The following is a 26,202-nucleotide window of genomic DNA, read 5'->3' as shown; positions in this document are numbered from 1 at the left end:
TGTGTAAGAGAGGTATAGGCATCTACCCTCATGGGGCTTTCAGTCTAGTCTGGGGTTTCAATTGCAAATGCATACATTAGCCAGAGAGACCATGTAAATATGTGAAGCAGATTGAATGTAAGAAAAAAATCAAGTCACCAGCAGAATGTCTTTGTTTTTTTTTTTTCCATTTTTAACATAGAAACCAAGAAATATTTTTTTTCTTTAATGAAAAAAAAAAAGTTCAAGAGATATAGAGACTAGTAGTAGGGTGGGGATGCCCCATGGGGGACTTTCAAGAAGGGGAGCCACTACTCAGCTCTAGCTTTTTGTTGTCACTAGCAAGTCCAGTGGAACTGGCTTTTCAATTTATCAAGGGAAGTCTGGAGCTTCTTGTAAAGATCGAATTTGTAAATGTTGGCTTGAATCTATTTGAAAATCGTACTTGGGACAATAATAACCACCTGTGGGCTGGAGCCAGCCTGTGATTACCATTGGTCAACTTCTGGCCTAGTGGGTCTCCTATCAATCTCTTACTATTCTGCTCCCAGGTGCTTTCCATCTGTTCTGTTTATTTGACACTTAAATTCCTTCTTAAATTACTTCTTTTGTTAGCATAGTTCCCACTCAGATGTATTTTCCTGCCATTGCATGTGATGGAAAAACCCTTTGTACTTACTTTCCACATGAGACTTGTGAGGCACTCCCAGGCTTCTCATGACACACATTTCCCCAGAGCCTAGTCTGCAAGGGACCTTCTTGGGGGCCTCAGTAAAATTGTTTATGGGAGATTTGGTGGGCAGGAGGCTCACCTGAAATCTCATCATTTGTATTGCTCATCCTTACCCTCCCCCTGCCATGATATACTGAGAACAACCCCTTCCGTCTTTGGTGCCATGTCCTCCTTTTCCCAGTACTGTCAGAACTCTCTGCTCCTTTTAGAATTAAGTGCAAGGCTTGCTTCAGAGGAGATGGAACTGGAATAGCTTAAGTGAAATACGATCTGGGACATTAGTGTTCTGACCCTTAAAACAAGGGTATGGGCAAAACCCCAGGATATGGCTGCGACCTTTGGACTAATAGACCCATTTCTCTAAGAAGAGGAAAGGCCTAGCTGCTGTGTTCCTGGAGGTGGTGAGGGTGGGCATCTGTGTAGAAACTTGGGTTGGCTCCTGTGCCTCCCAGTTCTTCTTGAGCCTTATTTTTTTAGCCTTAAAAATTCTTTATTGTGTTGGGAAACTGAGTAGTAACTACATTTTTTACATCTGTCTATTGTTCACCATCTATGCCTGACTGTCACACAGAACAGTAGTCCTTTATGATTATGTAGATTATAAAATTTACTTTCAGGCCAATTTTAAACTTTACCTGATTACAACATTAAAGTCTATTCAGGGATGCTTGCTCTGTCTTGTAAGTTTGATGCACTTATAGTGAGATGATCTGCTTGCATCTTTAAAAACAGTGCAATGAACGTTATTAGTTATTGTGTTGGATACCTCACAACTTTATCATGTTGGCCAGCTCTGCCTAGGTGTAGTGAGACAGTGCCTCGCCTCAGTTGCCCTACCTGTGTCTTGCTTTCTGCCAAGGGCGCTTGGGAAAATCTATTTACTGCCTACACATGTACAGCTTGGAAGTATGGTTGGGCATGATGCTCAGGAGAATAACCCATGACCAATGGTGGCAAGGAGCTGAAAGATAAATGGTCTTCCTTTCCATCTCTAAAGTGGGTAATTGTGAGGTGTACTCCAAGCAGCTTAAAATCCAAGGTGGTCACTAATTTGATAATGCCCCATTTACTGGTATACTTTTCTTCCCTGTTTCATTTTTCCCAATCTCTTATGCCAATGCTGGCTAGAGTGATCCTAGAGTTATATTGCTCCCTGAGATAAGTTCTTATCTTAGTGTGAATTTCCCCATAACTGTGTCTGAAGCAGAGATTTGAGTCCAATTAATTTATCTGGGGAATGATACTAGGAAAGGCCATTAGGGGAATGTTTAAACAGAGACCTGAAGGTGGGGATGGAACAAGCACGAGGCTATGGAGAAAGCACATTTCTGGCAGATCGAACAGTCATCACAGGACTATACTTGGTAGACTCGCTGTTCAAGGATAGTGAGGAGGTCAGTGAGATGAGTGGAGTGAACAAGGGACAGAGTGGTAGGAACTGAGGGCAAAGGAAAAAAGAGGTGAGGTGCAGACGGATCACATAGACCCAAGGAGGCCATTGTAAAGGTGTGGCCCTCATTCCTAGTAAAATGGGAAGAGATAAGCATACTGAGCAGGGACATGATCTAACTTGCTTCATAAAAGGATTGCTGTAGCTGCTGCGTGGAAGATGGACTGCAGCAGGGCAAGGAGAGAACTATTACAGTCTAATGGCTTGGACTGGTAAAGTGGAGCAAGGGCTAAGTGGCTGTGTTTGGATGTATTCAAAAGATCGACTTGTCAAGATTAGCTGCTTGGCCGGGCACAGTGGCTCACGCCTGTAATCCTAGCACTTTGGGAGGCTGAGGCAGTTGATCACCTGCGGTCAGGAGTTTGAGACCAGCCTGGCCAACGTGGTGAAACCCTGTCTTTACTAAAAATAGAAAAATTAGCCGAGTGTGGTGGCACACACCTGTAATCCCAGCTACTTGGGAAGCTGAGGCAGGAGAATTGCTTGATCCCAGGAAATAAAGGTTGCCGTGAGCAGAGATCGTGCCATTGTACTCCAGCCTGGGTGACACAGTGAGACTCTGTCTCCAAAAAAAAAAAAAAAAAAAAAAAAAAGTGTTTTTATATATATATATATATGCATGCATGCCGCTGGATTTGATGGGAACATAAGAAAAAGAGACAAGTCAAGCGTGACTCACTTTAAGGTTTTTGGCTAGAACAGGTAGAAGGGCATGTGGGTGTGTATGTGTGTATGGGAGGGGCAGGAAGGAAGAGTTTCATTTTGGACTTGCTCAGTTTGACATGCCTAATAGACATCCCAGTGGAGTTGTGAGGTGGAGTTTGGAGTTGAGTCAGAAGGCCAGGTAAGAGGTCACGGCTGGAGAGGCACATTTAGGAGTCATCAGTATATGAAAGGTATTGCTCATCATGGGAAGGTTTCATTTTGTTCAGTAAAGATTTCAGATGATGTAACCAGAAAGCACTATAGGATTTATTAGAATGTTTTATTTGAACGAATATTTTGGAAACATTTATTTTGTCTGTCCATCAAATGGCCTTACAAGCCATTTGATTATAAGATGTGGTTTGTCTCAGGTGGGGTTTAACACTGTTGCTTAAAATAAGATTTTTCCACTGTAGATGAGACAAATTGTACCATTTTTTTGTAAACAGGGTTCTTTGATCCACATACTTTACAATGCAGTTTTTTTTCTTTTTTTAATCAGTAATGCTCCTTTTCTTGGCTGTAGACATGGCAGAGTGAATATTTTACTGAGAAAACGGACTTCCATAGGAAACCAGGCTCTGGCTGTCCCCTTCATCCTCCCCTGTGGAGCTGCATTTGCCACAAGTCACAGCAGATTCCCACTGGGCAGCAATTGGGGTGACCATATGGGTCAGGGGCCCCATTGCCACTGAGATTTTCCAGAACTCCCTCTCACCATCATAGACAGTCAAGTGTCACAGATGCTCTGTGAAGCTGTGATTCGGTTCAAGAGCTTGAATAACCAGAGCTCCTTCAGAACCAGGCCATATTGAACTCTCCCATCCTTGTCACCATTTCACAGCATGTGCCTGGATCACACCACGGTCTTTTGCTCACCTCCGTTCTCCTCATGTCATGTCTATCCCTCTGCCTGATCCTGCTGTCTCTCCTTGTGGTATCCAGATATTGCCTGGTCTTGTCTTCCCCTTCAGTGATGGTCTCCCAGTCTCCACTGATAATCTTTTTTTTTTTTTTGAGACAGTGCCTTGCTCTGTCACCCAGGCTGGAGTGCAGTGGTGTGATCTCAGCTCACTGCAACCTCCAACTTACGGGTTCAAGCGATACTCCTGCCTCAGTCTCCCGAGTAGCTGGGATTACAAGTGTGCGCCACCACACCTGGCTAATTTTTTGTGTTTTTAGCAGAGAGGGGATTAGTCATGTTGCCCAGGCTGGTCTTGAACTCCTGAGCTCAGGGAATCTGCCCACCTCAGCCACCCAATATGTTAGGATTACAGGCATGAGCCACTGTGTCCAGTCTCCACTGATATCTTGATTCTCAAAATTCTTTTTTTTTTTTTTTCCTGAGATGGAGTCTTGCTCTGTCACCCAGGCTGGAGTGCAATGGTGCGGTCTCGGCTCACTGTAACCTCCGCCTCCCAGGTTCAGATTCTCCTGCCTCAGCCTCCTGAGTAGCCAGCACCGCAGGCATCCACCACCACTTCCGGCTAATTTTTGTATTTTTAGTAGAGATGGGGTTTCCCCGTGTTGGCCAGGCTGGTCTCGAACTCCTGACCTCAGGTGATCCACCCGCCTTGGCTTCCCAAAGTGCTGGGATTACAGGTGTGAGCCACCACTCCCGGCCATCAAAATTCTCAATTTAGCACCTCATAGAATAATGGGATTTTATGGCTGAAAGGGATTGTAGAAGTAATCTGGTTCTTTGGTCTTTCATTTTATTCTGATTATTTTTGAGACAGGGTCTTGCTCTGTTGCCCAAGCTGGGGTGCACTGACATTCTTATGGCTCACTACAGCCTCGACCTCCCTGGCCCAGGTGATCTTCCCACCTCAACCTTCTGAGTAACTGGGACTATAGGCACACACCACCATGTCCAGCTTGTTATTAATATTTTTTTCATTTTTTTGTAGAGATGGGGTTTCACTATGTTGCCCAGGCTGGTCTCAAATTCCTGGCCTCAAGTGATCTTCCTGCCTTGGCCTCCAAAAGTGTTGGGATTACAGGTGTGAGCACCTTGCCCTGCATGTTTTATTATGTTTAATAATGAGGCATTGAGGCCTAGGAAAGCTTGGTGATTTGCTGTGAAGTAAATACCAGGATAATGGCAGAACTGAAACTAGAACTGATGTCTCTAGAATCTTAATTCACGATGCTTCCTTTTTCACTGTGAAAGCACATGTTATGTTATTGAGAGAAATTACTATTTGCAAAGGTTTACTCTTATTAAGCTAGTAATATTAGTCAAATGTCTGGGTTGTACTCCAGAAGGGAAAAATTAGTGTAGAAAGGTGTTTTCTGCCTTCAAAGATCTTCCCATTTTAAAGGTAAGAAAATCTTGCTGATAGCTGGCTATCTCCTTTGGGTACAAATTCCTGCTTAAAAAAAAAAAAGCCAAATATATGGTGATTCTTTTTCTTTTTCTTTTCTTTTTTTTTTTTTTTGAGACGGAGCCTCATCTGTTGCCCACGCTGGAGTGCAGTGGTGTGATCTCAGCTCACTGCAACCTCCGCTTCCTGGGTTCAAGTGATTGTCCTGCCTCAGCCTCCCGAGTAGCTACAGATGAGTGCCACCACACCCGGCTAATTTTTTTTTTTTTTTTTTTTTTTTTTTTAGACGGAGTCTCGCTCTGTCACCAGGCTGGAGTGCAGTGGCGCAACCTTGGCTCACTGCAACTTCCGCCTCCTGGTTTCAAGTGAGTCTCCTGCCTTAGCCTCCCGGGTAGCTGGGACTACAGGCGTGTGCCACCATGCCCAGCTATTTTTTTTTGTAATTGTATTTGTATTTGTATTTTTTTATTTTTTATTTTTATTATTATACTTTAAGTTTTAGGGTACATGTGCACAACGTGCAGGTTTGTTACATATGTATACATGTGCCATGATGGTGTGCTGCACCCATTAACTCGTCATTTAGCTTAGGTATATACCAATGGAACAGAACAGAGCCCTCAGATATAATGCCCCATATCTACAACTATCTGATCTTTGACAAACCTGACAAAAAGAAGAAATGGGTAAAGGATTCCCTATTTAATAAATGGTGCTGGGAAAACTGGCTAGCCATATGTAGAAAGCTGAAACTGGATCCCTTCCTTACACCTTATACAAAAATTAATTCAAGATGGATTAAAGACTTAAATGTAAGACCTAAAACCATAAAAACACTAGAAGAAAACCTAGGCAATACCATTCAGGACATAGGCATGGCTAAAACACCAAAAGCAATGGCAACAAAAGCCAAAATTGACAAATGGGATCTAATTAAACTAAAGAGCTTCTGCACAGCAAAAGAAACCACCATCAGAGTGAACAGGCAGCCTATAGAATGGGAGAAAATTTTTGCAACCTACTCATCTGACAAACGGCTAATATCCAGAATCTACAATGAACTCAAACAAATTTACAAGAAAAAACAAACAACCCCATCAAAAAGTGGGCGAAGGATATGAACAGACACTTCTCAAAAGAAGACATTTATGCAGCCAAAAAACGAAAAAATGCTCATGATCACTGGCCATCAGAGAAATGCAAATCAAAACCACAATGAGATACTATCTCACACCAGTTAGAATGGCAATCATTAAAAAGTCAGGAAACAACAGGTGCTGGAGAGGAGGTGGAGAAATAGGAACACTTTTACACTGTTGGTGGGACTGTAAACTAGTTCAACCATTGTGGAAGACAGTGTGGCGATTCCTCAGGGATCTAGAACTAGAAATACCATTTGACCCAGCCATCCCATTACTGGGTATATACCCAAAGGATTATAAATCATGCTGCTATAAAGACACATGCACACGTATATTTATTGTGGCACTATTCACAATAGCAAAGACTTGGAACCAACCCAAATGTCCAATAATGATAGACTGGATTAAGAAAATGTGGCACATATACACCATGGAATACTATGCAGCCATAAAAAATGATGAGTTCATGTCCTTCGTAGGGACATGGATGAAGCTGGAAACCATCATTCTCAGCAAACTATCGCAAGGACAAAAAACCAAACACCGCATATTCTCACTCATAGGTGGGAATCGAACAATGAGAACACATGGACACAGGAAGGGGAACATCACACATCGGGGACTGTCGTGGGGTGGGGAGAGGGGGGAGGGATAGCATTAGGAGATATACCTAATGCTAAATGACGTGTTTTTTTTGTATTTTTAGTAGAGACGGCATTTCACTATGTTAACCAGGATGGTCTCAATATTCTGAGCTCATGATCTGCCAGCCTCAGCCTCCCAAAGTGCTGGGATTACAGGTGTGAGCCACCATGCCTGGCTGCGATTATTTTTCTAATGAGAAAATTTCCTCTATCTCCCCCAAAAAGGCTTTTCTCCCCCCTCCAAGTTAAAATACATAAACTTTTGGCCTGGCACATGGTGAAACCCCATCTCTACTAAAAATGCAAAAAAAATTAGCCTAGTGTGGTGGCGGGTGCCTATAACCCCAGCTACTCAGGAGGCTGAAGCAGGAGAATTGCTTGAACCCAGGAGGCGGAGGTTACAGTGAGCCGAGATTGTGCCACTGCACTCTAGCCTGGGTGACATAGTGAGACTCAGTCTTGTAAAAAACAAAACAAAACAAAAAAAATATATACACACACACATACTTTTAGGTCAAAAAATATACATATATACACACACACATACTTTTAGGTCAAAAAAAGTCAGTTCGTGCTATTTAATATACTAATTTAGTCATACACATTTAAGATAACAATAAGAAAAATTCATTTTCCCCCCCACATACTCACCTCTCAACAGAGCATTTCTATTCTATTTTTCTTCACAAATATCTTTAACACCAACGTCTTTCGTATTCCTGGAGCCATTTTTTGAGTCATCAAGCAGATTCCCAAAGTAACTCATCCATACCCTTGGTTGTAAGATCCTGTCACTAAGATTTTCATCCTAAGCCACAAGCACCCATTTACCAAACATTGGATTTCCATTTGTTCTGTAGTATGTATATTATATGATTCAGTATAACTCACTTACTGTCTTTTTCAAGTAATATTTAAAAGGCATGTTTATAGATAGATCCAGACCTTCCAGTTGTTAGGACATAGCTCAGAAATTGTTTTACGTTCTTTGCTTTTTTCAAAAAATAAAGCAGTGCTCTCAGGTTGCTTTCTTAAATATTGAAAACTAACACTGATTTAATTCCACGCTTCTGTGCCATCCCCAAATTTTGTATATTATTTTTCACAGTGAAGTCACTGAGAGACACTGGATCATATTAGAGTCTCAGTAAAAGCTCAAATACAAGGCCAGTCCTTCTTTTCTACGGTGTAATCTTGGGGGAAGGGGAACCTTGACCTAAATTTAGATATCTTTGGTAACTCCATGCGGGGAAGCCCGTGTCCATGGACTTCCTCTTGATTGCTGTATTTTATGGCATTTGCTCAGATATGACACTGAAGAAGTAAGTGGGTCATTATCAGTGCTATACCACTGTCCCCGAGGGAAACCCAGCCTGTGTCCTAATGATAGATACTGTCAGCCTTAACATGTTCATGTATCAGAAATCTTTTTATTTTCTTACACAAACAATATTTGCCATTGTGCTGCCGAATTGGAGTGACAGAGAATCACACTGTGTTTGTTTAGACTTAAAAGCCTAGAGGGCTTGTGGAGCTATGCTAAAAATGGCATGGAGTGAGTACAAACAACTTCTTCACTCCGTGTACATTGATTTCTCCCTTGAGATCTTTTCTGTGTCTCTGTTGAATTTGTAGAAGTGTCAAAGTCAAACTTTAAAGTCAAACTTTAAGAAAATCACCTTTTTTTCCCCCGGTAGAATAGCTAATACAATAGTTAGCATATTTATATTTTCAGAAAGTTCAGACATGTCTGCTTTTGCAAATCATAGAATTGTGATAATTGGGAAAAATGATATCCATTAGAAACCCGTTAGGCCCTCTTATATGTTGCTGGTGAGAGTGCAAAGTAATATACAGTGATCTTTGAATTCAGAAGCCACTTGTGTTTTAAATGTGATGCTTTTCTGTAAATGCAGAATTCTTATAACCTGAAATTTGTCTCCCTTGTATCTACTGTTGTTTCCAGGGCTGTTCAAAGACTTCCCTTTTCACATTTGCATTTCTTGAGTATCCTGTGGTTTTCATAATAAAATGCAGCTTCTTCAGGGCTCCTGAGGGTGTGGAAGGCAGGTCCTTTGCTGGGCTGATTGCTCTTTTGGGGTCCTGGAGCCACCACACATCCTAGAGAGTAGAACTGGGAACAGATTTATAGTTTCAGTCTCCTCACAGGACTTTAGGATGGTGGTAGAATTGTTTTATTAGTTTATAGTCACTGTAGTAGGATTTACCGGAAATTGTTCTTACTCCTTGCTTTGGAAAAAATAATGTGTGATATTATAATCTTCGTTACTAAAAGCCTTCTTTTCTCTGTAGGATCAAAGTGCTTGACTTTGTTGGTTGAAATCCACCCTGTTAACAATGTGAAGGTTCTAAAGGCTGTGGATAGCTATATTTGGGTTCAGGTAAGTAAGCATACCATTTATCACTTACCTCATTAATCAAAAGGTGTGCAGCCTAGAAGAATTGGGGTTTACAAAGTACTTTCACTCTATCATATTTAATCCTCAGAACAGTCTTGTAGACTACTATGGCTGGAAGTATCCGCTCTTTCTTTGCAAGCATGGAAATTAAGAACTCGAAGCTAGCTCCACCAACTCTGTTTGTTTCTTAGTAATGTAATATTTTCTCATGATAAAATATCAAATATTAAAACACATTTAAGGTAAGCTTTAAAATGGTCAATATAATGTATTTGCATGGTTGACAGATTAAGTATGTATGATTAAATGGCTTAATCCCTGAATTTATCAACTTCATGAGTTGATGCAGAAACTGCATGTATAATGTAGGTGGCATAGATATAGTCATTCCTCATTATTTGCAGATTCCATATTTGCATATTCTGCTACTCCTAAAATTTATTTGTAACCCCTAAATTAAACACTTATAGTACTTGGTCAGTTATTTGCAGATACATGCTGAGTGGTGAAAGAATTTGTCACCCAACATGGACATTCGCAATTGAGGTTGAACACGGCGATGCCCTGCCTTTTTTGCTTTAGCTCTCATACTAAAATGACAGTTGTTTTCATGGCCTAGTTCCATCTTTCAATTTTTGTGCTTCTTCCTGGCGATTTCACAGTTTAAACGGCTTCCAGGAATAGCGCTGAGGCACCGTCTAGTGTTCTAAGTGCAAGAAGGCTGTCAGATGCCTTAGGGAGAAAATATGTGTTTCAGATAAGCTTCATTCAGGCATGAGTTACTATGCTGTTGGCCATGAGGTTAGGGAGTGTCTTTAAATAGAAACACACAAAACAAAGTTATATACTGATCTGTTGACAAACATGCTGTGACTAGAGGCTTCCAAGAATTTATCCTTGTTTGGGTTTGGATCATAATCCCAAAAGACAATCCTGAACACCATAATCCTGAATGTTGAAATCCTGAAAGGTCAAAAGTCTAAAGTCCCAAAAGCCATGATCACAGGATAGTTAGTATACACGAGTGTCTATACTTTCAAAACTGTGTATGTTATTATTGCCTATTTTATTGTATAAAGTGGACTATGAAGTGTTCTTTTGTGTTTTGCTTCTCAGATAAGTCTTCTTTTAAAAATGTCAATACATCTTTTAAATAACTTTTAAAATTATTTTCTTCCAGAATTATATTTTTGGGATTTTGATCTTTTGGGATTTCAATATTTAGGATTATGGCATTTGGGATTGTGTCTTTCAGGGGTTATGATCAACTCCCTTTGTATTTTCCCTAGAAACAATGGTTCAGTATTCAGCATACGACATTTGTGGTGACTTTACAGAACATAACTACTGCAAATAATTTGAATCAACTGTGTGTGTTCACACAGTGCTACAGCATAATTTCCTTTCGCCTAATTTCACATTTTGTTACAGGGTCAAAATATCATTTCTTTTGGTCTAGCCAGAGTCAATTTGCACCACTCAAAGTATCTGCCTTTTTGTCCCCCAAGCTACTACCAGCCTCCACCCTATGGGCCTCCCTATTCCAGTGGGTTAGGGGAGAGGGTTGTCTTTCTCTTCCCAGGGTCCTCCCCTGTCAGCCAGTCCTTTCAGCTGCGCATTTCCCCGCCACTCCTGACAGCACTGTGGTCGCTCCTCAATTCCAGATATGGCCTGGCCTGAAGCTCCCAAGCTGCATTCTCCTACCCTCAGGAAGCTACTCCATCTACACTGTCATCAGTGTGGGGAGGCTGGGGACAGAGCACACTTCCCTTTTCTGGTCTGTTCTTTGGCTTCCTTAGCATCTTGTTAGGGCCATATAGATGGTAGAGACATGACTGAAGGATTGGGGTAACTAAAGGGAATTGGAGCATAGAAAGGGGAAAAGTTTTTAAAAGCAAGTGGTTGTATACATTGCGAATATATTAAAATCTACCAAAAATTGTATATATTAAAGTGGTTAAAATGGTAAATTTTATGTTATGTGAACTCAGTTTAAAAAAGTTAAAAGTGGCTGGGCGCAGTGGCTCATGCCTATAATCCTAGCACTTTAGGAGGCCAAGGAGGGTAGATTGCCTGAGCTCAGGAGTTTGAGACCAGCCTGGCCAACGTGGCAAAACCCCATCTCTACTAAAAATATAAAAATTAGCTGGGCGTGGTGGTGTGCTACTGTAATCCCATCTACTTGGGTGGCTGAGGTGGGAGAATTGCTTGAACCTGGGAGGCAGAGGTTGCAGTGAGCCAAGATCGTGCCATTGCACTCCAGCCTGGGCAACAGAGCGAAACTCCATCTCAAAAAAAAAAAAAAAAAAAAGTTAGAAGTACGTGGAACAGGACAGCATCTATAGGCCAAAGGAAAAGTCCCAACCCAAATAAAGTAAAACTTGTACTAATTCTGTGGACCCATCTCAGTCCCTAGCCCTGCCTTCTGCCCCCATGTCTCTGCCTCTGGAGAGAGAAACTCCTTCAAACCCCAGTGGCAAATCCCCGCCTTCTCCCTCCTGCCTCTAGAGAAATGACATCTACTGTCCATTGAGTTGGTCTTGCCCTGGGATCAATTTCCTTTTTCTTACAAAAACATCCATGGTGATCTCCAGCAGCACATTTCCCTAACTCTGCATGTGTAGTCTTGACAACCTACACAGAGGAGCTTCAGCAGGACAGTGGCAGGTGGGGCTTGGATCCCAATCCGGGACCCTTTGAGTGTTTCCTTCCAGCACAAGGTGTGTCTTCAAGATAGTTCCAGTGGGTAATTACACACCCTCTACACACCGAGACTACAGACCTCCAAAGACCAATATTCATTCTAAGTCTAGCTCCATATTTGTGAAGATAAATTTTTCAAAGTAAATATAATCTGCATAGAATCCTACTTACAATACAAAAAAAATAACCTTGAGTGCTTTTGCAGAGCTGTGTCTGAATCCTGTCTACTTTTGGCTTCCAGGCCTTACTCTAGGACCACCTTATAATAGAAAGAAAAACAACACCTACCTGAACGGGACTTTTAAAATAACATTTTCCCTGATTGTCACAGGAAGACCAGGCAGAGGTTTAGAGGTTGGCAGTTATACCTCTTCAGCACCTCAGTCCATGTCACATTCCTAAGCAGGCATGCCCTGGCCACCTCTGTAGACCGGGAGGCCATACCATCTTCCATAGCAGCAGATATCTCCATATTTTGAGGCACTGAACATTTGTTCTCCCATCCTATATGTGGTGTCATTCATCTCTGCTTTTCCTCAACTCTGGTATACAAAGTATCTTGTTGTGTGACATTTTACAAATTATGAGACAATTAGTTCTGTATTATTTTTGTAGCTGAATTCTGCATTGCTATTTTATAATTTTGACTTTATTGCTGTGAAGCATATGTTTTGCTTTTCATTTCTAAAAGGGAACTCAACTATAAATGTTCCAAAATTTGACTAGTACTATTTTTAATCTGATATTATGCAAAGGTAGGACACTAGGAAATAATTAAAAATTGTCCTAAGTTTAGTGAGACTAATGACTCGGAGATTGGGACATAAAAGTTGTGCCCTTTTATATTACTTTCAAGTTTTGGGTGAGGAAAAGAACAAAATTCACGGGTCTTTCATGCTGCAAAATGAAATGGCTGGTTTACAATTGCCCTTTTGAGTCATCCTGTGACCAATTTTTCCTCATTATCACAGCTGACGGGGTCAGGACTTGTGTTGCTGGCAGCCTACTTTGTCCTGCAAACAGACACATAATGGTGGGCTTATATGGGAGAGCACAGAGAAGGAGGAATGGGGTGGATTTAAGCCTTTTCTTCCTGGTGACAGTCGTTCTATGCTTTCAGACTTGTAAATCCTCAACTCATGTGACACCATGACTCACTGTTCTTTCTTGACAAGTTCTGGTTATGTTGTGCTTTGTCTCTTGGATGTGGAACTTTGGAAGTTGTCGTGGGGAATATATTTACTTGGCTCTCAAATTATATACTAGGTTTAGTTGCATGACTATATCGACCTCTGTGTGTGTGTGTGTGTGTGTGTGTGTGTGTGTGTGTGTGTGAAATAGAACATTTTGTATAAATGTTGTTTGCATTGTTTCTGATTGGTTTCAGAATCAAATATTCCAAATAGGAAGTACCATCCCTAGAATTAGCTTCAACCTTGAAATTTACTCTTTATTTTACTTTATTTTTAGACAGAGTCTTGCTCTATCACCCAGGCTAGAGTATAGTGGCATGATCTTGGCTCACTCCAACTTCAACCTCCTGGGTTCAAGTGATCCTCCCACTTCAACCTCCTGAGTAGCTGGGACTACAGGCACGTGCCACCACACTTGGCTAATCTTTTGTATTTTTTGTAGAGATGCGGTCTTGCCATGTTGCCCAGGCTGGTCTTGAACTCCTGAGGTCAAGTGATCTGCCTGTCTTGGCTTCCCAAAGTGCTGGGGATACAGGTGTGAGCCACTGTGCCCAGCGAGAAGCCTTACTGTTTAAATAAGTGAAGATAGTGTTGTATTTGAGATCAGTTCCCCTCTGGAAAACTGAGGTTCTGAAAGTGTTCTGTTTTCTTGCTTGCTTTGACCTGCAATGTGTGTGTGCAGGTGATTCCCCTAAACTCTTCTGTGATTCCCAGTTTCTTCAATGGTATGTAATAGTACAGTCATCAAGCACAACTTTGGAAATACTTGTTCAAGCAAGATAGTTGCTTACAATTATGATTAATTTCTTTTTTACAGTTTCTCTACCCACATATTGAAAGTCATCCTCTTCCAGAGAACCATCTGTTACTGATTTCAGAAGAGAAATGTAAGTGTATCTTTAGGTGGAATACGGGAATTTCATGAATGGCATATCGTCTCCTAGTGTGGTACATGATTGAATCTTCTAGATATCCACCTGCCATTGCCAAGGGTCTGCTAAGCTTTGATGTCCATATGAGACCTGGAATTCCTTGGGAAGGGCTTTTCCTTTGGCCCCCAAGTGTTGTTCCCTTTGGCTCTGTTCAGCTTTCTCATCCTGGGAATGATGGGCTCTTGCATACATGGATCTGCAATTTTGTCCCATGGTAGAATGTTTGTAGAAAGTTGCATAGGTCATTTTTGTCATTTTAGTTCATCTGTCTTTTGGATGTCTGTCATAGTGGATAACTATAATATGGAGATGCTTGGATGGAGAGAGGGGAAGATTTTATTAGCTAGAAGAATCCCATGGCAGAACTTGAGAAGACCTACTAACTTAGACAAGTTCAGGTAGAGGCAAATAAGTTTAGGACATAAAAGGTTATGTCCTTCCATGATGATTTCAAGTTAGAGAGGGAGAGGAAGGACAGAATTTACTGGTGGAGCTTATCTAGTAAGCTGTCTTTTGCATTACAAGATGAAACTGCTAGTTTATAGTTGGAAGGACAGGCTTGAGGGGTAAGGCTTTGTTCAGTCTCTAAGCTCTTGCTCAGTTTTGTAACTAGGACCAGCAGAAGGTAAATATGGCTGAATTCAAATTGTTACTGATAGAAAGAGACCATCTACACAGATTGTCTTTAGTGTTCAGGGTTTTGTTCATGTGAAATTGACCTCTATTAAAATGCTTCCCCAAAATGTCTTGTATAATGAGTTTTTTATCTGGTATGTTCATACAAACAAGTGTTTGGTATTTGGGAATTGAAGAATAAACTCTGCTAAGTAAGCCCTTGTTAGCCCTATATAACGCTGATGGTATAGGGGAGTCAAGTACTTGCTGAGGGAACCCAGGGAAGCAGGAGGGCTAAATACTTCATGTATTGTTGATATTGAGGAGCAGAATAAATGCAGGACTTGAAATTAACTGTAAAGGGAGGTTGGAGAAAAATGGGTTTTAAAAAGTTTTTGAACCTCTGTTGTGAGATTACAGTTTGTGATAGTGTTGTTTTTCTGGCCAGTTGTTCAATCTGCATTGCTTTTATAACAATGTTTTTACAAGAGTTAGGCAAAAATAGTACTCATATATTTCCTTAAGGTTAAATTATCTTTCTTTGTTTTTCTTTTAAAGATATTGAACAATTTCGTATCCATGTTGCCCAGGAAGATGGAAATAGAGTGGTAAAGATTTGAAATTCTTTTCGCTTCATAGTTTTTTTCCCAAAAAGAAGTACATTACTAGACTGCTAAAGATAAATTAATGTTATTGATATGTAATGTTTTCTTTATTTGATGACTTTTGAAGTATAGACTTGCTGTTTTAATGTGTGAAATGATACAAATATGTATGAAGTTAATTATCCCCTTTTTCTCTACCTCAACCCTCAATCTCAGTATCCTGAGGTAGCTAATAACAGCCTGTGTGTCTTTCCACAGCTTTTACCTTGCTCGTGCAAACCTATGCAAGGTTAGATGCACATATGTGGGGATTCAATTGTTTTTACCAAAGTAGAATCATAATACATATATTTACCTGCTGCTTTTGTGTTTACTTTTTGCTTAGCAGGTAAAAAGATCAGGAGTATCCCTATGGGTTACTAAAATAGAGATATAACTAATTGGTTATTTACTCTAATTTTTATATGTATCTATATGCATATCATGGGATCATACCATATATTTATACCATATATACAATCATACTATGTATCATGCCATATATGGGTTTCATAGAGTATAATTTTTTTTGCTTGTTTTCCACATGTACCTTTTTTAAAAATCTCTTTTGTTCACAACCTGGTATGTATCATACTTTTTTCCGCACTAATACTAATCTCCTACCCCCACCTCTTACCCACCCAGGGGTTTATTATTCATTTTTTACTCATTCAGCTTTGTGGAATTACCTACAAGTAAACTAGAATAGCTCCAATTCAGTCTCTTTAGAAGTAGATAATAGTCCCTGGTGTGGATAGACATTCACTAAATTGCTAGTTTTTTGTTTTTGCTTTTGAATTATAAATCATCTTAAACCTTTTTTTCCTATAGCCTTATGTATTGGTACATATATTTCTTTGAGCTAAATCCTCAGGGATGGATTGTTTGATGGGTACATGCATTTAATAAATTCCAACAGATTTTTCCAGATTGCTTTCCAAAAAAACTTCTAACAATTGACAGTTTTAGAAGCAAAATGTAAGAGTACATGTTCCCTCAATTCATATCATGAAAAGGTATGTTTACCTTTTAAAAAATTTCCAATTGGATGAGTCTAAGTTGATAGCATATTATCTTAGTCTGTGTTTCCCTTAATATTAATGCATTTCAGCATCTTCTCCTAAGCCTACTGGCTATTTGATTTGCTTTTTTGAAAATTGTTTAGTTACATCCTTATCTGTTTTTCTACTGGCTTGTCTTTTTCTTGATAATTTGTATAGGATCTTAATATGTTATTGATATTAAAAATGATTTTCTTCAATATTTAGTCTGCATCAAAATTGTCTCTGAAGATTTTAACATTTCTCTGAAGATTTTAAAGTTAAATGAACAAATTGAAACAGAAAATGGAATTTATCAATTGTGTATCAGCTATTGAAAGCCTCAAATCAAGAAGCCTGGCTGGAAAATTGCCAGGAGAAAGTATGTCACTGGAGCTCTGGGCTACCATTGTCCCGCAGGGGCTAAGTGGATGGGAGCACAAGGACAGACGGATGGGAGCACAAGGACAGAGAGGGCCAGGAGTCAGAAGAGGGTCAAGCCCAAGAGGAAAGATCAAGGCTGAATCCCAAAGCCAGTGATGAGAATTTAGGAGAGAAATAAACAAGCAAGTTGGGGTCAGGAACTGGGAGTGAGCATAGACAGGGGACTGGCTGGTTAGAAGAGGGCTTGAGAGCAAAAAGAGAGAGAGAGGCAGACAGACACACACACTGGGAAGAGTGATGGAGGGGACACCTGTCAGCAGCCCAGAAAAGATTCTGCCATTCAGGATGGTGCAGCTTCAGCATTCCTTAATTCACATGTGTTCTTCCAAGAAGTACTTCTGCCTTCATTCTTAAAGGCTTAGATGACAGCTTCACACAGCATAAGTATAATACCATCTCTATCATGCAGGGATGTTGCAAAGAATATGCAATTCCACATATTCTTTGCAACATCCCTGCATGATAGAGATGGTATTAGGCTTATCCCTATTTTTACAGAGAAGACAGCAACCAAGACTCACAGAGGTGAGGTGACTCTAGAGAGGAACAAAACTGAGATTTGAACCTGGGTATGCCACAATCTGACATTCATTTTCTTGTTAGTACATACCTTTACCTGGAACGGTTCTCAGATCTACTCCAACTCAACAAATTTCAGAAAAATGATTGTCCAAGGTTTAGAGACAGACAGGTCCTCTTGGATCTTTTCTCTGGCATCACTTTCCTCTTGTCTAAATATAATGGACACGGTAAGCGGAAATAGTGGTTTACAACTCTTTATGCCACATGGCCCCCCTCAAGTTGCAAGTTACCATCGGTGGAGAAATCCCTATTAGGATTAGGGAGGGTTTAGGCATGAATATGGACCATTCTGGTGTTTCCTTTTTTCCTCATTTCTTCTACCCCAACCTGTCTTTATTCTTTACTCATCTATCTCAATGTAGATTACTTTTGCTTGATAAGCATTTTGAGGAAAGTTAATTCTTAACTGCTTCTGTTAAATTATTTCGAGGTCAGCTGATGCACTGAAAGGGCACTGGGAGGATTCCAGGACGTGGATTCCAGACCTTGCAGAACTAACTATGCAGCCTAATCTAACTGCTCAGGACCTCAGTTTTCTTACCTGTTAAGGGGTTGAATTGCATGGTTTCTAGAATCTCCTGATTTTAATGTTCCATAGTTCTGACTTTGTTACTTAGTAAACAAATATTTCAAATTTACTCTTGCACACCTTATTTCATTTTCTGCCTTTGTTTTTTTTTTTTTTTGTTTTTTGTTTTGTTTTGTTTTGTTTTTTATTTTTTTTGAGATGGACTCTTGCTCTGTCACCCAGGCTGGAGTGCAGTGGTGGGATCTCGGCTCACTGTAACCTCCGCCTCTTGGATTCAAGCGATTCTCCTGCCTCAGCCTCCCGATTAGCTGGGATTACAGGCATGCACCACCATGCCTGGCTAATTTTTGTATTTTTTTAGTAGAGATGGGGTTTCACCATGTTAGCCAGGCTGGTCTTGAACTCCTGACCTCAGGTAATCCACCTACCTCGGCCTCCCAAAGTGCTGGGATTACAGGCATGAGCCACCGTGCCCGGCCCATTTTCCGCCTTCCAAACAAACATTCCTTGAGCACTGTTACATGCTATAAACAGTCAATGCATTGATAATAGAAACGTGTTGTAGAAGAGTGCGTACTCACTGGGGGAGGCTTATAGCATTAATTAAAATGTAATTGTCAAAGCAGCATGCCAATGCACCATAGGAAAACAGGTGAGGATTATACTACATCTTGGGGATGTGAGGGAAGGCTTTGTGTAGAACACAATGTGTAAGTCAGGTCTTGAAGAATGAGTAGTTAAGTATTGCTGAGAGATGGGCAATATCATCATACTCATCATGGAAGACATAAAGGTGAGAGGCATGCCCAAAGCTGCATGGTTGGTTTATGGCCAAATTGGGGTCATTGCCTACTACTTTCCACTGTCAGGCCTGAGTTTTTCCTTGGCATCACAGCCTCTGTCTTTGGTAGTGGAGGGCTGTTGTCTGCAGAGGCTTGACTTAAGAGAGTTAGGTACAGAACAGTAAGTTCCGAATCTTCTATTAATGCAGCTATTGATTTGTGGGAGGTGTGGTGTTGTCTTCAACAGCCTCAGCCTGTCTGCTAAACTAAGAGCAAGAATAAAATCATATATTATACGTGGGAAGAAGAGGAGGCAATGAAATGATGTCTTAAAACATTTCTGGAAAGACTGTGTATACTAGGGGTGGGGAGCTTCTAACAGTGAACTGTGGAAATATTTACATGTATCATAAAGATAGACATGGAAAATAATTATGAATTCCAGATATGTTCTCCTTTAAAAGTTATTCATACTTTTTTTTTTTTTTGCATTTTTAGGTGATTAAAAATTCTGGCCATCTCCCAAGAGACAGAATAGCTGAGGATTTCGTTTGGGCTCAGTGGGATATGTCAGAACAGAGATTATATTACATTGACCTGAAGGTAAAAAACTAGTTCATGGGCACTCCTTTTTTTTTTTTTTTTTTTTACAAAAATATTAAATTTTTTAGAGACAGGGTCTTGCTCTCTTGCTGAGGCTGGAGTGCAGTGGTGTGATCATAGCTCACTGCAGCCTTGAACTCCTGGGCTCAAGTGATGCACCTGCCTCAGGCTCTTAAAACATGGATTACAGGCATGAGCCATAGTGCTTGGCCCCAGCACTCTTTTTTATAAGAACAATTTGATTTTGACATTATTATTACTGCAGTTCACTAATCATTACATTTTCATTGATGGAAATAGTGAAGTTTTATTAAACATAATGAAAAGATTTTCATTATTGTTTGCTTCTTGACTGCTTCCTTTTCTTTTTTTCCTGGTTTTTTAATATGCCATTCTGTTTTCTCTTTTAGAAATCAAGGAGTATCTTAAAATGTATCCAGTTTTATGCTGATGAGAGGTATAACTTAATGGTAAGTCCAGAAAATGATCACACTACAGGAAAGTTTATGATACATTACTCTCTTTTTTTCTTTTCTTTTTTTTTTTTTTTGAGATGGAGTCTCACTCTGTCGCACATGCTGGTGTGCAGTGGCGCGATCTCGGCTCACTGCAAGCTCTGCCTCCTGGGTTAACGCCATTCTCCTGCCTCAGCCTCCTGAGTAGCTAGGACTACAGGCACCCGCCACCACGACCAGCTAATTTTTTTTGTATTTTTTTGTAGAGACAGCGCTTCACTGTATTAGCCAGGATGGTCTTGATCTCCTTACCTCGTGATCCACCTGCCTCGGCCTCCCAAAGTGCTGGGATTACAGGCATGAGCCACTGCGCCCAGCCTATAGATTACTCTCTTTTAAGAGAATTGTTATCATAAGCAGCGCTTTAGCATTCCTGATGGTTGTGTTAGTTACTCGTATGAGCAAGTAAAATTAGTTCTTGCCACCTCCAGGCTTCCACTCTATAACAAATCCAGTTAATGTAGGTCATTAGAAGAACACACACCAGAAATGTCCAGTAACTGAATGCTTCACATCAAAGAAAAATGTGTAAGTGGGGATTAGTAGAAGGTGTCAGGTTGGCGCAAAAGTAATTGCGGTTTCTAATCATTTAAAAGTAATGGCAAGAACTGCAGTTACTTTTGCACCAACCTAATAATTGATGGGGTCTGTAAGAGATAGCTTTAAGGGGTTATAAGTTATTTGACCCAAAGGACTTGTGAGGATGGTGGATTTGAGAATAAAGAGACAAGTCAATGAGAGGGTATAGTTTAACCAAAATCTAGCGTTACCCCGAATAAAGCTATTTGGAACGTTAGCATTGTGTTCTATCAGTGGAAAAAAAACTTCTAAAAATAGGAAAATTTCAATTTAAGAACTTGAATTTTTTAAAAAAAGATTAAAAAAATTAGAATTGTGGTGAAGGGTTCTTAATATCTTTGTGATGAACAATATGGTGTTTTTTTTTTTTTTTTTTTTTTTTTTTAAGACGGAGTGTCACTCTGTTGCCCTGGCTGGAGTGCAGTGGCATGTTGTCTATTCACTGCAACCTCTGCCTCCTGGATTCAAGCAATTCTCCTGCCTCAGCCTCCCTAGTAGCTGGGATTACAGGCACCTGTCACCATGACCAGCTAATTTTTATATTTTAGTAGAGATGGGATTTCACCATGTTGGCCAGGCTGGTCTTGAACTTCTGGCCTCAAGCAATCCACCTGCCTTGGCCTCCCAAATTTCTGGAATTACAGGCGTGAGCCACCATGCCAGCCTATTCTTCTTGAGTAGGACTAATGTTGCTATCTAATACAGATTGTTATGCCATTGCAAGAATTGCACTTACCCCTCCTGCCCTCTGCTCTCCTTCTAAAGACACCCAGTCCTTCCTTCCTTCCTTACTCAGTCATCTATGTCTTGTAAAAGATGGTTGCTTCCAATTGGCCTATTGTACAACCTGTTTTTGATATTCAAATCTAAGACAAAGTTTGTCAAGCATTAGCCCTTTAAGAAATAAACAAACATCAAGCTCATGATTGTATGTAAATTCCAGAGTATTTTCAGTGGACTTTCTATGCAATGGATTTGGAGTATAATAACCTCTGAAGACAATGATGGCTAAATATCATTATTAGGCAAGCATAATATTTTTCTGGTTTACTTGGGCTTGCTCTGGTTTACAGAACTGTCATCACTTTCTGTCATTTTGGGTTCATTTTCTTTGATTTTTTTGACAGTTTGAAGTACCCTTGGACATATCATTAAGCAACTCAGGATTTAAGTAAGTTATTCATAGGTTGTTACTAATTTTTATAGATACTTGTGGGCAAAATGATTATATTTATTCATACATTATATTATGCAGATAAAAAGAGAGTTTGATATTCTGTGTGCATCTTTTTTTGTATTCCCATTCTCCATAGCAAATATAAACAACTTTATCAAACATGAACCCAGGATTTTACATATAAGGTCAATTGTATTGATTTTCTTAGCCATTTATTTCTGTAGTGCATCTCCATTTATTTTGGTATAAGGATATACCCTTCTCCCTGCGATTAAATAGAGGGATTCGATGGGTCAGAGAGCTACATTGAGAATCAAACATCAAAACCCTTTTTGTTGCCATCAAAGAGGATGTCACAGGTCAATCCACTTGTAGCTCAGCTGAATTAATTGTTTTTTTTTTTCTGTTTTCCTTTTTACACAAAAGACAAGGTTTTTTTCCTTTTCCCACTCTATTTTACATGTAGCGGGAACATGAGATGCTTCTAAAAAAATAAGCATAAGGCCATCAATCTGTAGAAGACATGAAAATCTTCCTAAATTAGAGTAATGATAATCCTGAACCGTTAAGTATTTCACTAGCTTTATTTCATCATATATGAACATTTAGCTGTGCTTACTTTGAAACTAGTGTGTGCATTACTCTATATCAGAAAAGTTATAAAAATGTAAGATGAAAGTAATATTTTTTCCTTGTTATCAGGCTGATGCCATTTATATACCATGAATTTTGAAAAAACTACAGAATTTATTAACCAAAAAAAAGTTATCTACTTAAATTTCTCAGGAATGTGTTTCTACTTCTGTGGGTATATTATTTAGTGGTTACTCACATCCTTTATGAAGGGATGTATTTTTAAATGCATTCAATAATTTCTCATTCTTTATGTTCTTAGACTTGTCAACTTTGGATGTGATTATCATCAAGACCGAGATAAATTTTCCAAACACCTGACTCTGTGTGTTTTTACCAACCATACAGGTAAACTAGGGTTGTATCTATCAATTTATTCAACCGTATTTGAGTTCTAGACAAAATTTACTCATTGTTTAGCTATATGGAGTCTGAAAATAGAACAGAGCTACATTTTTATGTTGGTGATCATATGGATTGTCATATATCAAATCTTCATTAATTTTAAATATACACTGTCTGTATTGAGGAAGCCACAGTTATTCTTAACGGCAGAGTTATTCTTCTAGTAGTTATTATTTGGATGGTTCTAACAGAGAAAATGGATTGTATTTAACCAATCTACATTTTCTCACCTGCTTCATCTTTTAACAAATGACAAACAGCGATGGCTATGCTTTCTGTGTCAGGCTTACTGATGTGTTTGGTTCTAAACTTATGTACCTGGCTTTAAGAGCCATGCTGCAGCCCACCAATGTAACAATCAGAGCTTGACATAAAGTTATTAATGTGAAATATTTTGTTCCTTAATACCAGTTTTTATAGATAGAAAAAATGGAGAGGGTAAAGAAAATACCTAAAGATGAGAGAAGCTGAATATGATTACATTCAATAAATCTGGTGAAAAACTGCTCATTAACCTTAATAATCATCTAAACAATCAGCTCTGATAACTACATGTAATAGCCATTTTTAATATCCCAACTTTAATGGACATTTACTACTTGAGTTAAGTAGCATTTGGACTAAAATTGTATTCCTTTAAAGCCAAATTATTGTGGGATATTCACCCATTAGGCCAACATTTATTGAGGACTTACTGTTTGCTAGGTGTTGGGGATATGATAAGTAAAACTGCTCTGATCTTTATTAGCGTAAAGGTTACTATTTGGCACAGATTTTAGACATTACATAAGTGCACACTTAGTATTTAAATAGAATCATATTATGAATGAGCATTATAGGAATTCATGAAAACTTATGGAGGTTTAATAGAAGATATTAGTATCTTCAACCATGTTCTAGTTCAGCCAGTCTATCCTCATTTCTGCCTCCCTCCAAGATATCCCATCCCATTCCATTCTTAGTCCTGAAAATGGCCCCCTTTCCCACTTCACTGCTGCATAATCCATTCCCCTTTTTCCTGTCCATCCCAGGTATCCCTCAGCTGTACTCATCCCTTCATACACCAGTCCTAGGGAGCTCAAGGAGGTGGTATTTCAGTAGAGACTTGAAGGATATGTATGAACTAAGACCATGTCACTGAAGTAGAGTGAGTGAGAGAGAGAAAGCTGGAGAGGTAGGCAGGGGCCAGGCTGTGTGGGACCTTGTGGATCATGGGAGGATTTTAGACTTTATCCTAAGAGTGATGAGAAGTCATTGAAGGGTATTTTTTGTTACTATACAATTTATTTTGAGAATGCGCAAGCTCGCTGTAAAGTTCAAAAATATAATGAACATCCATTTACCTTTTACTTATACAATCATATCATTTACAGTATTTGCTTTATCATTCTCACTATATATATATATCATTTTATTTTTTGACCAAGTCCATTCAAAAATAGGTTGCAGACATCATAACACCTAACCACTAGATAATTCAGTACACACCTCTTTTGATTAAGGACACTCTTCTACATAATCTGTTCCCTTATTACTGAAATAAATTAATCACATTAATCAATAAACTTTATTTTCTATTCAAATTTTCATAATTTCTTGAAAAATGTCATGTGTGTATATATAAATAAATATGTATGTATATAACTTTTAAAGTCAGGATTCCATCAAGATTCATGCATTACATTTGGCCGTTTAAATCTTCATAGTCTTGCATTAACATGTGCAACAATTCTCATGTCCTACTCCCTGCCTTTCTTTTCTTTTCATTGACATATTGAAAAGTCCAGGCCATTTGTCTTGTAGAATGATCCACATTCTGGATTTATCCAATTGTTTACTTACATAGGCATTTAACTTTTTCCTCTATACATTATTTGTAAATTGGAAGCTACACACAACTGAGTAAAGGCACAGTTAGACATAAGCATTTTTAGTGAGAGTACTTCACAGGTGATGTTGTGAACCTCATTTGTATCAGATCAGGAGGCCTATAATGTCAGAATATCCTACTGTTAGTGATGCTAAGTCTGGTCATTTGGTTAAGTGGTAACCACTGTATGTCTCCCTTGTGAGGGCACATTTTAACCTCTGAATTAGTAATTTATAGGATGGTACTTTGTCACCACGTGACTATTCTATTCTCAGCTTTTCACCTGTCAGTTTTAGGATTCACTGATACTCCTTCACTGAAGCGTCTGTGCAGGCAGTAACATGATTAGATACATATTTTCAAAAGATCACTGTGGCTGCTGTATGGAGGATGGATTGGGCCGGGTACGGTGGCTCACGCCTGTAATCCCAGAACTTCGGGAGGCCGAGGCAGGCAGATCACCTGAAGTCAGGAGTTTGAGAGCAGCCTGGCCAACATGGCGAAACCCCGCCTCTAGTAAAAACACAAAAAAATTAGCTGGGTGTGGTGGCACGTGCCTGTAGTTGCAGCTACTCAGGAGGCTGAGGCAGGAGAATCACTTGAACCCAAGAGGCAGAGGTTGCAGTGAGCTGAGGTCACACCACTGCACTCCAGCATGGGCAACAGAGCAAGACTCTGTCTTAAAAAAAAAAAAAAAAAAAAAAGATGGAGGATGGATTGGAGAAGGCAAGAGAAAAAGTGGGAAGATGAGCAGTTAAGTCTAGTCCTATGTTTGAAATAAGGGTGAACTAGGATGGGCAGTACAGGTGGAAGGAACTAGATGGGTTTGGGATGCATTTTGGAGATGAAATTAAGATAATTTGCTATAAATTAGAGGAATGGTTCTCAGGTTTCTGGCATCAGCAAATGAGTGAACAGTAGTGTCGTTTACTGAGGTTTTAGGGGTTTTGGTGGAGTTTAGGAAGATTGTGAGTTTTGTTTTAGACATGTTGACTAAAAGATCTGGAGCTTAGAAGAGGGGTCAAGACTGGCAATGAATAAATGTGGAAGTTTTTAGAATATAGCTGGCATTTGAAGGCATAGGAGGGAGTATTTGGTCAGGAGGGAGGACACTTACGAATAAGATCTGGGAACATAAATATATAAAGGTTAGGTGGAACATCCAAACGAAAAGGAAAAAAGAATGTCTGGAGAGAGAGAAAGGGAAAACCAAAACAAGTATTGTATTGTAATAGCTGAAGGCACAGGGTAGTTTCACAAAGAAATGACTGAATAGGTAGTGAGAGGTGGAGTCCACTGTGTCTAGTAGCATGAAGATTACTGTTTGTGTTGTGGAATTGAGGTGAAATCTTAACTATGCTGGGTTAAGTGGCATATGGGAATTGAAAAAAGTCATAGCAGCATGTGTAGACATGACAGAGGCAGCAGCTGGAATGGGAAATAGGATTTAGGGAATATTTTAAGACAGTACAGACTCTAGGATGTTTGAATGCTCACAGCATATATTGAGTGGAGAGGAAACAGGACAATACATAGCAGAGAGGATAACTGGTATA

General features: G+C 39.6%; 1 protein-coding gene across 7 annotated transcripts in view; it reads left to right on the top strand.

Annotated features, from left to right (window-relative positions):
* Positions 1-26,202, top strand: part of GSAP (gamma-secretase activating protein) — a 112,245-nt gene that overhangs the window by 20,049 nt on the left and 65,994 nt on the right. For 6 of the 7 annotated variants that reach the window (XM_034964312.3, XM_034964310.3, XM_034964313.3 and 3 more), the window contains 7 exons: positions 9,294-9,382; positions 14,114-14,183; positions 15,402-15,451; positions 19,363-19,467; positions 19,878-19,937; positions 21,689-21,732; positions 22,634-22,719. In XM_034964312.3, coding sequence (XP_034820203.2) covers positions 9,294-9,382; positions 14,114-14,183; positions 15,402-15,451; positions 19,363-19,467; positions 19,878-19,937; positions 21,689-21,732; positions 22,634-22,719 — 504 coding nt within the window. Of the gene's footprint in view, positions 1-1,980; positions 4,871-9,293; positions 9,383-14,113; positions 14,184-15,401; positions 15,452-19,362; positions 19,468-19,877; positions 19,938-21,688; positions 21,733-22,633; positions 22,720-26,202 lie in introns of those variants that run through there. The other variant, XM_055114584.3, reaches the window with a different exon arrangement.

The sequence above is a fragment of the Pan paniscus genome, chromosome 6 (genome assembly GCF_029289425.2).
Source record: "Pan paniscus chromosome 6, NHGRI_mPanPan1-v2.0_pri, whole genome shotgun sequence".
NCBI lineage: Eukaryota > Metazoa > Chordata > Mammalia > Primates > Hominidae > Pan > Pan paniscus.
The sequence above is the reverse complement of the archived record's forward strand: the minus strand, read 5'-3'. Positions and strand labels throughout refer to the sequence as shown.